Here is a 13262-nt window from a genome sequence, read left to right as displayed (position 1 = left end):
ACTCGTGTGTGTGATAGTGTAGTGATGTACACTCGTGTGTGTGTGATAGTGTAGTGATGTACACTCGTGTGTGTGATAGTGTAGTGATGTACACTCGTGTGTGTGTTATAGTGGGGTGATGTACACTCTGTGTGTGTGATAGTGTAGTGATGTACACTCGTGTGTGTGTGTGTGATAGTGTAGTGATGTACACTCGTGTGTGTGATAGTGTAGTGATGTACACTTGTGAGTGTGATAGTGGAGTGATGTACACTGTGTGTGTGTGATAGTGTAGTGATGTACACTCGTGTGTGTGAATGTGTAGTGATAGTGTGGTGATGTACACTCGTGTGTGTGATAGTGGAGTGATGTACACTCTGTGTGTGTGTGTGATAGTGTAGTGATGTACACTCGTGTGTGTGATAGTGTAGTGATGTACACTCGTGTGTGTGTGATAGTGTAGTGATGTTCACTCGTGTGTGTGTGTGATAGTGTAGTGATGTACACTCGTGTGTGTGTGATAGTGTAGTGATGTTCACTCGTGTGTGTGTGATAGTGAAGTGATGTTCACTCGTGTGTGTGTGTGTGATAGTGTAGTGATGTACACTCGTGTGTGTGATAGTGTAGTGATGTTCACTCGTGTGTGTGTGTGATAGTGTAGTGATGTTCACTCTGTGTGTGATAGTGTAGTGATGTACACTCGTGTGTGTGTGATAGTGTAGTGATGTACACTCGTGTGTGTGTGATAGTGTAGTGATGTACACGTGTGTATGTGTGTGTGATAGTGTAGTGATGTACACTCTGTGTGTGTGTGATAGTGCAGTGATGTACACTCGTGTGTGTGTAATAGTATAGTGATGTACACTCGTGTGTGTGTGTGTTAGTGTAGTGATGTACGGTCGTGTGTGTGTGATAGTGTAGTGATGTACATTCGTGTATGTGTTTGATAGTGTAGTGATGTACACTCGTGTGTGTGTTTGATAGTGTAGTGATGTACACTCGTGTGTGTGATAGTGTAGTGATGTACACTCGTGTGTGTGTGTGTTAGTGTAGTGATGTACGGTCGTGTGTGTGTTTGATAGTGGAGTGATGTACACTCGTGTGTGTGATAGTGCAGTTATGTACACTCGTGTGTGATAGTGTAGTGATGTACACTCTGTGTGTGTGTGATAGTGCAGTGATGTACACTCTGTGTGTGTGTAATAGTATAGTGATGTACGGTCGTGTGTGTGTGTGTGTGTGTGATAGTGTAGTGATGTACACTCGTGTGTGTGTGTGTGATAGTGTAGTGATGTACACTCTGTGTGTGTGTTTGATAGTGGAGTGATGTACACTCGTGTGTGTGATAGTGCAGTTATGTACACTCGTGTGTGATAGTGTAGTGATGTACACCGTGTGTGTGTGTGTGATAGTGTAGTGATGTACACTCGTGTGTGTGATAGTGTAGTGATGTACACTCGTGTGTGTGTGTGATAGTGTAGTGATGTACACTCGTGTGTGTGTGATAGTGTAGTGATGTACACGTGTGTATGTGTGTGTGATAGTGTAGTGACAGAACGGTCACTACTGTGTTGGCCTGTACGAAGGGATCCGGACCTTCCCAGAGGTGGGGGAAGTGAGGCGTGTCCTGGGAAGGGAGGCGTGGCCTGAAGAGAGCCAGCCACGCCGGGGCGGAGCCAGCCACGCCAAACCAGATATATAAGCGTGGTGTGAACGCTGAGGGGGGCTGTTGTACTGTACTCCAAGGTGAAGACATCTTCGGTCGTCAAGTCCCGAGTCGTCGTCCTGGGCCAGGCAGGCCGTTGCCTGCCTGGTCCAGTCTGTGTCGTGTTCCAGAGTGTTAGTGAGTTGAGGAAGGTGGTCACCACCTCATGTAGAGTGTTATATTATTTACCGTTTAATAAATAGTGTTGCCTCCAAGTTGCGTGTGTGTGCACCTAATTCGGTCTTACTACATTTGGTGTAGAAGTGGTCATCGAACTTTCGCTGATTAATTTGAAGAAGCTGTACCCTTCGCTGCCATGGTGTAAAAGCTGGCAGCGAAGTGCAAGACCCAACCGGAGGTGCGGATGGACGGTGTGGGTTTCACCTGGCCTCTCCCTGCGACGACCACGGAGTCTGGGGCCCCGGTGATGTGCCCGGGGGATGGGCGACTGCAGCCTGCATGGGAGGAGGCTGCGAGCCCGGGCTGGTCGCCATCGACGGCGAGTTGGAGCGACGTCGCTCGTCAACTCGACCAGCTGCTGGTGGCAAGGGAGTGGCCGGGTGTTGGTGAGTGGCGAAATTGCAAGATGACGCAGCTGGGGCGTTCGCGCCGTTTCGGCGGTGCCGGCGTTCCTGCATTTCACTGCGGCGGCGTTCCCGCCATTTGCACCATGCCGGGGGTTTCCCGCCACTTCAACGTGCCGGCGTTTCCCGCCACTTCAACGTGGCGGCGTTCCCGCCATTTCAACGTGTGGGCGTTCCCGCACTTCCCACAGCGGCGTTCCCGCCATTTTCACCGCGGCAGTGTTTTCGCGATGGCGGCGTTCCCGCCTTTTGCGCCTTGTGTGCTGCGCCGGCCTGGCGGCGCGCCGCTGCAGCCCTGTGATTACGGGCCTCCCTCCCCACATTGAAGTAAGAAGAGCGGGGGAGGGCATCGGTGGTGAAAGCGAGAGGGGCCCGTGATTGAAGAGAGGGTTTCGACGTTGGAGACACTGCTGGGAGGGACTTTTTCAGTTTGACTCTCCGGTTTTGTGTTCCTCGCGGACGGTTTTTCCCTCTGTTCTTTTTGCATTTTGGCTTGTGCGAGTGTTATGTGGTGTTATATTGTTATTGTGTATACTGTATGGAGTTTCGCTCGTGATTGTCACGTGTAACTGTCAGAAACTTTGATCGTCATTGTTGCCAATGTACAGACCGTATGGAGCTTTGCTTGGAATTGTTAACAGTGTATGGAATGTTGGCTACTTGCTTGTGATTGTTAACTATATACGGATTGTCTGGAGTATTGATTGTGTGTGTTGCCATGTGGGGACTGGATGGAGCATTGCGCCAAACGATTTACTGTACGAACTTCGTATACTGCATATACTGTATTAATCAATTCGGCGATTCTTGGGGTTTGTGTATTGTTTTTTTGCTCTCAAAATTCGAATGCCCTGAGTCCCATGGTTAATGTTGAAGGGGATTTAGAAATGACAGGTTCGGTTTGTTTCAAACTCGCTGGTTGGTTCCTGTCCGTTGTTGCACAGATGATGTCTTTTGTGCGGGAATGCTCCTTGTGTTCTATATGGATCGGGGGTGCGTTTCCGTTAATTGCCGTCAAATTGCGTTGCTCTCTCCACTCGGTTGGTACAGCTGCATGCTGCAATGCGAGTCTCGGAGATGATGTGTACGGATACGGGATGTGAGGTGTATTGTTGTGACCATTGAATATTCGGGATCGTCACAAATTGTGCGTACCTGTTCGGCATTGGATCAGTTCTGTGGGGGATCATAATTCAAATTGTATGTGTTGTGATGGTGTTAAATTGCGATGGTGACATGCTGCCAGGGATTTGGAATTGTGCTGCTGGCTGTCACCTATCTTGGGGCGCAGGTCCTGACCAGGATGGCCCAGTAAGAGTTGCGTGTCTAACATGAACGTTGTGGTCCCGTCATGCTATGGCTGACGGCTTGACCTGACAGCCCGGAGATTGAAACACTCCGTGGTATGTCTAGCCTAGTGGGCTGTGCGCTCACAGGGCTCGGAGAGTGTGGTCCCGTCATGCAATGGCTGACGGCTTGACCTGACAGCCCGGAGATTGAAACACTCCGTGGTATGTCTAGCCTAGTGGGCTGTGCGCTCACAGGGCTCGGAGAGTGTGGTCCCATCATGCAATGGCTGACGGCTTGACCTGACAGCCCGGAGATTGAAACACTCCGTGGCATGTCTAGCCTAGTGGGCTGTGCGCTCACATGGCTCGGGGAGTGTGGTCCCGTCATGCTGTGTCTGACAGCTTGACCTGACAGCCCGGAGATCGAGACACTCCGTGGCTTGTCTAGCCTAGTGGGCTGTGCGCTCACATGGCTCAGAGAGTGTGGTCCCGTCATGCTGTCTGACAGCATGACCTGACAGCCCGGAGATCGAGACACTCCGTGGCTTGTCTAGCCAAGTGGGCTGTGCGCTCACATGGCTCAGAGAGTGTGGTCCCATCATGCTGTGTCTGATGGCTTGACCTGACGGCCCGGAGAGTGAGACACTCCGAGGTGCGTTGAAACAGTGGGCTGGAGATTCGTAAGGTTCAGGTGGAGTTGTTCTGTTACGTTGGGACTGTATCCCTCAGTTGTTAGGGTGCATGTTGTGCAATGAGCGAACGTTGGGTCGTCTCAGCTCGGTCGGTACAGCTATATGCTGCGATGCGAGTCTTGGAGAGAGACTGGGTTAAAATCCCACCGATATGGCCGACGCGTGCTGCTGGTTGTGACGCCACGTCGGAAAGGCGGTGGGGTGGTAACATGGAAATTCCCCCCCGATATGGCCGACGTGTGTTACTGGTTGTGACGCCGCGTCGGAAAGGCGGTGGGGTGGTAACATGGAAATTCCCCCCCGATATGGCCGACGCGTGCTACTGGTTGTGACGCCGCGTCGGAAAGGCGGTGGGGTGGTAACATGGAAATTCCCCCCAGATATGGCCGACGCGTGCTACTGGTTGTGACGCCACGTCGGAAAGGCGGGGGGGTGCTAACGGGTGACTGTCATTGCATGCGTGATTCTAACGGGGGGGGGGGGGGCTGTGCTGGAGCGTAAGTGGGTTAGCCAGTTTTCATGTATATTTGTTGTTAATTCCCCGTTTTCTGTGCGGTTCCCTTTTACCCTCGTCGATTCTGTATATATTACGTGATTGTATTTCTCATCGGTCGCCGGTCATTTATTGATGTTGCTGGTTCGGAGGCACACCTTTTCGATGTTTCACAGTTGTGTTACAGCCGGGGACGGCTGTGTGTTTATACAGGGGGGGGTGATGTAGTGACAGAACGGTCACTACTGTGTTGGCCTGTACGAAGGGATCCGGACCTTCCCAGAGGTGGGGGAAGTGAGGCGTGTCCTGGGAAGGGAGGCGTGGCCTGAAGAGAGCCAGCCACGCCGGGGCGGAGCCAGCCACGCCAAACCAGATATATAAGCGTGGTGTGAACGCTGAGGGGGGCTGTTGTACTGTACTCCAAGGTGAAGACATCTTCGGTCGTCAAGTCCCGAGTCGTCGTCCTGGGCCAGGCAGGCCGTTGCCTGCCTGGTCCAGTCTGTGTCGTGTTCCAGAGTGTTAGTGAGTTGAGGAAGGTGGTCACCACCTCATGTAGAGTGTTATATTATTTACCGTTTAATAAATAGTGTTGCCTCCAAGTTGCGTGTGTGTGCACCTAATTCGGTCTTACTACAATAGTGTAGTGATGTACACTGTGTGTGTGATAGTGCAGTGATGTACACTCGTGTGTGTGTAATAGTATAGTGATGTACACTCGTGTGTGTGTGTGTGTTAGTGTAGTGATGTACGGTCGTGTGTGTGTGATAGTGTAGTGATGTACACTCGTGTGTGTGTGATAGTGTAGTGATGTACACGTGTGTATGTGTGTGTGATAGTGTAGTGATGTACACTCTGTGTGTGTGTGATAGTGCAGTGATGTACACTCGTGTGTGTGTAATAGTATAGTGATGTACACTCGTGTGTGTGTGTTAGTGTAGTGATGTACGGTCGTGTGTGTGTGATAGTGTAGTGATGTACATTCGTGTATGTGTTTGATAGTGTAGTGATGTACACTCGTGTGTGTGTTTGATAGTGTAGTGATGTACACTCGTGTGTGTGATAGTGTAGTGATGTACACTCGTGTGTGTGTGTGTTAGTGCAGTGATGTACGGTCGTGTGTGTGTTTGATAGTGGAGTGATGTACACTCGTGTGTGTGTGTGATAGTGTAGTGATGTACACTCTGTGTGTGTGTTTGATAGTGGAGTGATGTACACTCGTGTGTGTGATAGTGCAGTTATGTACACTCGTGTGTGATAGTGTAGTGATGTACACCGTGTGTGTGTGTGATAGTGTAGTGATGTACACTCGTGTGTGTGATAGTGTAGTGATGTACACTCGTGTGTGTGTGTGATAGTGTAGTGATGTACACTCGTGTGTGTGTGATAGTGTAGTGATGTACACGTGTGTATGTGTGTGTGATAGTGTAGTGATGTACACTGTGTGTGTGATAGTGTAGTGATGTACACTGTGTGTGTGATAGTGCAGTGATGTACACTCGTGTGTGTGTAATAGTATAGTGATGTACGGTCGTGTGTGTGTGATAGTGTAGTGATGTACACTCGTGTGTGTGTGATAGTGTAGTGATGTACACCGTGTGTGTGTGTGATAGTGTAGTGATGTACACTCGTGTGTGTGTGTGATAGTGTAGTGATGTACACTCGTGTGTGATAGTGTAGTGATGTACACCGTGTGTGTGTGTGATAGTGTAGTGATGTACACTCGTGTGTGTGTGATAGTGTAGTGATGTACACGTGTGTATGTGTGTGTGATAGTGTAGTGATGTACACTCTGTGTGTGTGTGATAGTGCAGTGATGTACACTCGTGTGTGTGTAATAGTATAGTGATGTACACTCGTGTGTGTGTGTTAGTGTAGTGATGTACGGTCGTGTGTGTGTGATAGTGTAGTGATGTACATTCGTGTATGTGTTTGATAGTGTAGTGATGTACACTCGTGTGTGTGTTTGATAGTGTAGTGATGTACACTCGTGTGTGTGATAGTGTAGTGATGTACACTCGTGTGTGTGTGTGTTAGTGCAGTGATGTACGGTCGTGTGTGTGTTTGATAGTGGAGTGATGTACACTCGTGTGTGATAGTGTAGTGATGTACACTCGTGTGTGTGTGTGATAGTGTAGTGATGTACACTCTGTGTGTGTGTTTGATAGTGGAGTGATGTACACTCGTGTGTGTGATAGTGCAGTTATGTACACTCGTGTGTGATAGTGTAGTGATGTACACCGTGTGTGTGTGTGTGATAGTGTAGTGATGTACACTCGTGTGTGTGATAGTGTAGTGATGTACACTCGTGTGTGTGTGATAGTGTAGTGATGTACACGTGTGTATGTGTGTGTGATAGTGTAGTGATGTACACTGTGTGTGTGATAGTGTAGTGATGTACACTGTGTGTGTGATAGTGCAGTGATGTACACTCGTGTGTGTGTAATAGTATAGTGATGTACGGTCGTGTGTGTGTGATAGTGTAGTGATGTACACTCGTGTGTGTGTGATAGTGTAGTGATGTACACTCGTGTGTGTTTGATAGTGTAGTGATGTACACTCGTGTGTGTGTGTGATAGTGTAGTGATGTACACTCGTGTGTGTGTTTGATAGTGTAGTGATGTACACTCGTGTGTGTGTGTGATAGTGTAGTGATGTTCACTCGTGTGTGTGTGTGATAGTGTAGTGATGTAAACTCGTGTGTGATAGTGTAGTGATGTTCACTCGTGTGTGTGTGTGATAGTGTAGTGATGTACACCGTGTGTGATAGTGTAGTGATGTTCACTCGTGTGTGTGTGTGATAGTGTAGTGATGTACACTCGTGTGTGATAGTGTAGTGATGTACACCGTGTGTGTGTGTGATAGTGTAGTGATGTACACTCGTGTGTGTGTGATAGTGTAGTGATGTACACGTGTGTATGTGTGTGTGATAGTGTAGTGATGTACACTCTGTGTGTGTGTGATAGTGCAGTGATGTACACTCGTGTGTGTGTAATAGTATAGTGATGTACACTCGTGTGTGTGTGTTAGTGTAGTGATGTACGGTCGTGTGTGTGTGATAGTGTAGTGATGTACATTCGTGTGTGATAGTGTAGTGATGTACACTCTGTGTGTGTGTAATAGTATAGTGATGTACGGTCGTGTGTGTGTGTGATAGTGTAGTGATGTACACTCTGTGTGTGTGTTTGATAGTGGAGTGATGTACACTCGTGTGTGTGTGTGATAGTGTAGTGATGTACACTCTGTGTGTGTGTTTGATAGTGGAGTGATGTACACTCTGTGTGTGTGTGTGATAGTGTAGTGATGTACACTCGTGTGTGTGTGTGATAGTGTAGTGATGTACACTCTGTGTGTGTGTGTGATAGTGCAGTTATGTACACTCGTGTGTGATAGTGTAGTGATGTACACTCTGTGTGTGTGTGTGATAGTGTAGTGATGTACACCGTGTGTGTGTGTGATAGTGTAGTGATGTACACTCGTGTGTGTGATAGTGTAGTGATGTACACTCGTGTGTGTGTGATAGTGTAGTGATGTACACGTGTGTATGTGTGTGTGATAGTGTAGTGATGTACACTGTGTGTGTGATAGTGCAGTGATGTACACTCGTGTGTGTGTGTGATAGTGTAGTGATGTACACTCGTGTGTGATAGTGTAGTGATGTACACCGTGTGTGTGTGTGATAGTGTAGTGATGTACACCGTGTGTGTGTGTGATAGTGTAGTGATGTACACTCGTGTGTGTGATAGTGTAGTGATGTACACTCGTGTGTGTGATAGTGTAGTGATGTTCACTCGTGTGTGTGTGATAGTGTAGTGATGTACACTCGTGTGTGTGTGATAGTGTAGTGATGTACACGTGTGTATGTGTGTGTGATAGTGTAGTGATGTACACTCTGTGTGTGTGTGATAGTGCAGTGATGTACACTCGTGTGTGTGTGATAGTGTAGTGATGTACACTCGCGTGTGTGTGATAGTGTAGTGATGTACACTCGTGTGTGTGTGATAGTGTAGTGATGTACACTCGTGTGTGTGTGATAGTGTAGTAATGTACACTCTGTGTGTGTGTGATAGTGTAGTGATGTACACGTGTGTATGTGTGTGTGATAGTGTAGTGATGTACACTCTGTGTGTGTGTGATAGTGCAGTGATGTACACTCGTGTGTGTGATAGTGCAGTTATGTACACTCGTGTGTGATAGTGTAGTGATGTACACGTGTGTATGTGTGTGTGATAGTGTAGTGATGTACACTCTGTGTGTGTGTGATAGTGCAGTGATGTACACTCGTGTGTGTGTGATAGTGTAGTGATGTACACTCGTGTGTGTGTGATAGTGTAGTGATGTACACTCGTGTGTGTGTGATAGTGTAGTGATGTACACGTGTGTATGTGTGTGTGATAGTGTAGTGATGTACACTCGTGTGTGTGTGATAGTGTAGTGATGTACGGTCGTGTGTGTGTGTGTGATAGTGTAGTGATGTACACTCGTGTGTGTGTGATAGTGGAGTGATGTACACGTGTGTATGTGTGTGTGATAGTGTAGTGATGTACACTCGTGTGTGTGTGATAGTGTAGTGATGTACACTCGTGTGTGTGTGTGTGATAGTGTAGTGATGTACACTCGTGTGTGTGATAGTGCAGTTATGTACACTCGTGTGTGATAGTGTAGTGATGTACACCGTGTGTGTGTGATAGTGTAGTGATGTACACTCGTGTGTGTGTATGTGATAGTGTAGTGATGTACACTCGTGTGTGTGTGATAGTGTAGTGATGTACACTCGTGTGTGTGTGTGTGATAGTGTAGTGATGTACACTCGTGTGTGTGTGATAGTGGAGTGATGTACACCCGTATGTGTGTGTGATAGCGTAGTGATGTACACTCGTGTGTGTGTGATAGTGGAGTGATGTACACCCGTGTGTGTGTGTGTGATAGTGTAGTGATGTACACTCGTGTGTGTGTGTGATAGTGTAGTGATGTACACTCGTGTGTGTGATAGTGTAGTGATGTACACTCGTGTGTGTGTGTGTGATAGTGTAGTGATGTACACTCGTGTGTGTGATAGTGTAGTGATGTACACTCGTTTGTGTGTGATAGTGTAGTGATGTACACTCGTGTGTGTGATAGTGTAGTGATAGTGTAGTGATGTACACTCGTGTGTGTGATAGTGGAGTGATGCACACTCTGTGTGTGTGTGTGATAGTATAGTGATGACTGCTGTGTGTAAACATCGCCACTGGGGAGACAAAGGCGGTCGGGCGTGGTGCTGGCCACCCACTCCTCGTGTGCCGTGCCGGCCTTCATAGGAGCTCGCTAACAGCACTTGCCCCGACAGTCTGTTAAGGCTATACGAGGGATCTCTGTCTTTGTCTATCAACGTATTGGTAATTATTGATACGTGTTCTTTCGTAATTAACTTTTGTTTTGCCTGTGTAGTGATTTACACGGGCAACTCAGCTTATGGCTTGGTCTCACTTTCTAATAGAACCTAAAGTTGCCTTTGATTCAGAGAGCTTCAGGCTGTAACACTGAACCCTGGTAATCCTTAAGGTGTCTGCATCTCTTTGCCTCAAGCACTAATAATGAATCCTAATAATATTAGCCATAGCGTGTGTGTGTGTGTCAAATACTCGCACGCAGAATAGCAGCAGCATTCTCACTCAATCCTTCACACGTGCAGTGTTAATAGAGCTCTTTAATAGTGATTTACACTCGTCTGTGTTTGTGTGTGCTATATATGAATGTATATTGATACAAATTCTATAGTAATTTACATTTTTGTCCGTGTAGTGATGTACACGATCAACCAAGGTTAAGCCTTTGGCTGACAGTCTGATAAACCTCAGAATATTTATACAGAATCCTAAAGGTGACTTGGAGTCTGAGAGCTTCATGCATTAACACTGAACCCTAAGGATCATCAAGGTGTGCGAGTCTGGATCTTGCAGCCTCAATTACGAATCATTCATCTGAATAATTTTATCCATAGCGTGTGTGTGTGCGTGTAATGAATTCATACATTAAGAATTTCAACAGCATCCTCAATCATACCCACGTGTAGTGTTAATAGAGCTCGTGTTATAGTGATTTATACTCATCTCTGTGTTTGTGTTTGAGCTACATATGAATGTATATACATACACAGGAGAGCCAGGAGTCTCATCTTGACTCCTCCTGCTGAGATGACCTTTTTGAGCTCCTGCTGGCTGAATGTGGGAGCAGGGTCATCTTGAGTCTCCTGAGATACCGAGTTTCTGCACCCACAACACAGGGCACACAGAACAATGCAGGCCCAGGTCTCTCTACACACTAAACACAGAGCACACAGAACAGTGCGGGGCAAGGTCTCTCCATAATAACAATAGCCGACATTGGCCACTAAGTGGTGATGTCACCACGATGCCTGTGCCAGGCTAGGTGCACTTTGAGGCCACGTGAAGTATCAAAGACTCGTTGGCAGAAGGGCGCAGTACAGACCTAGCAGGTTCCATGGGTGACTGACTGAGAGAACTGGCAGATAACCCCACCTGTGTCCTCTACTGTGCCGACTTGCTGTGTTTTATCCACCGGCGTTCTATTCGTTGTTGTGAGCGCCGATCCTCTGCCCTCTGTTGTTGTTGGACTGCCGAGTAGCGTCCCTCATGATTCTCCTGCACAGAGGCCGATCTTAACACCACTGGAACCAGACACCGTTAATACCACTCATCTCCATATTCTCCTGTACCACATTAGTCCATCTCTTCTCTATCCTGTGCCACGCCCGTTTGGGCATGCGGTGTCTGGGCATACAACCTACATGCCCCAGCCAACGCAGCCTTGCCTTGAGGAGGAGTTCACCGATGGGACTCTGCCCAGATCTTTCAGGGATTTGTGAGTTCCTCACATAATCCAGAATGGTTATACCCAGGATGCATCATCGTCAGGACAGCCTGAATGTTTCTAACTGGGGCAGGCATTCCATCAAAGGGGTCCATGCTTCACAAGCAAAGAAAATGGAGGGTATGACCGTAGCCGAGATGACCCGAAGCTTCGTATGGAGCGAAACACCAGTTAGATTCCACACAGGGTTATGCAGCTGAAGAAAATATAAATGCCACCCGACTGGTTAGGAGTGCTAACTCTTCTGTCAAACTGGAGCTGGGTCATAAGCACACTGTCCAGGTATGGACACCTCTCCACTCTTTCCACAAATGTCACCACATCTACGCCTCTATATGAGGGATGAAACCGTTAGACTTCTCCACAAATCTGGATGTCGCCTGAAGAAGCCAGTTGTAATTACTGGCGAAACGTCATTCTCAGATTGTAAATATTGACAGATTGGCATGTTCTGTTTACGTGGCAACCCTTACTAGTTGGCTGTGTCAGGTGGTGGCGGGTTTTAATGACACATTTATACATTTACGTGATCTAACCCCAAATAAACATCTTATGGATGAATGGATGAGATTGGTCGCAAAAGCCTACGTGTTAAACTGGAGGGAAAGTCTTGATTCTTTCTGGGTTTTCAGAATGGCGATGACTTTGGCATCCCTTGTTTTGGATTTTGCATGTCCTGTGCATGACGGTGAAGAGGTTTGCCAGCCATTGTTGTCGATATAGTCCCAGGTTATTTAGGAATGCAGGACAAAGGCCATCCATATCCTTGTGCCTTGTTGGACTTTGCAGTCCTGAAGGATGCTTCCACTTCAGCTACAGTGTTCGGCCTGTTTAGATCTGTTGCATGTGGTAGTTGACGCATGAAGATGGTGAGTTGTTTCCAGACAGCTTATTTGATGAGCTCGTCGATTTGTGCCTTTGAGCAGGTCAGCTTGTAGGAAGGCACAGGATTTGCTGCGGTGTTTGGAGGTCTGTGCTGTCTGTTTTGAGGCACCTAGGTTTAGGAGCTTCCAGGCTTTACAGCTGGAGTGAGTGAAGTCCACATTTGCCGTGATGTCTTCCCATCGTTTTCGTTGTGCAAAGTTCAGGAACTCTGGGAGTGTGTGATTAAGATGATAAGGTTTTCCCCTCTTTTCTGACAACAAAATAGGTGTTAAGGCGTCCTCTGGTCTAACACCGTTTGAGACGAGGCTCAAAAGAAAGCTGTCTCTGGTGTGGACCAATCCGTTTCAAGGACAATGCATATATTATCAGAGTATGTTTTTTGTTTGCATTCTGACCACAAGCATTGTGGTTAATTGAGACATGATTCCTTGTTAAAGGTTTCAGTTTTGTGTTTTAACATCTTAACACCTGTTTTGTTATTATTAAAAAAGGGGAAAACCCTATTATCATATTTTGGGACTGGCAAAGGAGGTCCCATGATGTAGTTCTGATAAACTTTTTCAAGAATTGATCTGGTTTCGGTTGCCAACATGGCATATAGCTTTACGATGCCCTATCAGGATTTTTTCCTCTCGCATATGTCATAATTTCGATTTCGTGTGCTGTTTCATTCAGACGCTGTCGCCTCGACAGACTTGGTTTTCACCTGAGGACGGCTGCTTGCGTTGTGGCCGAAACGTCGTGAGAATTATTTTATTATGTTTT

At 47.2% G+C, this 13262-nt stretch overlaps 1 protein-coding gene across 1 annotated transcript in view; it reads right to left on the bottom strand.

The window, feature by feature from the left end:
* The window catches only part of LOC144733065 (zinc-binding protein A33-like), a 92804-nt gene that overhangs the window by 58232 nt on the left and 21310 nt on the right, over positions 1–13262 (bottom strand). Inside the window, exon 5 of the mRNA XM_078614803.1 lies at positions 10875–10987. Coding sequence (XP_078470929.1) covers positions 10875–10987 — 113 coding nt within the window. The remainder of the gene's footprint in view (positions 1–10874; positions 10988–13262) is intronic.

This window comes from Lampetra planeri, chromosome 45, assembly GCF_965212315.1.
Source record: "Lampetra planeri chromosome 45, kcLamPlan1.2.h2, whole genome shotgun sequence".
NCBI classification, from domain to species: Eukaryota; Metazoa; Chordata; class Hyperoartia; order Petromyzontiformes; family Petromyzontidae; genus Lampetra; species Lampetra planeri.
This window is presented reverse-complemented; position numbering and strand designations above follow the sequence as displayed.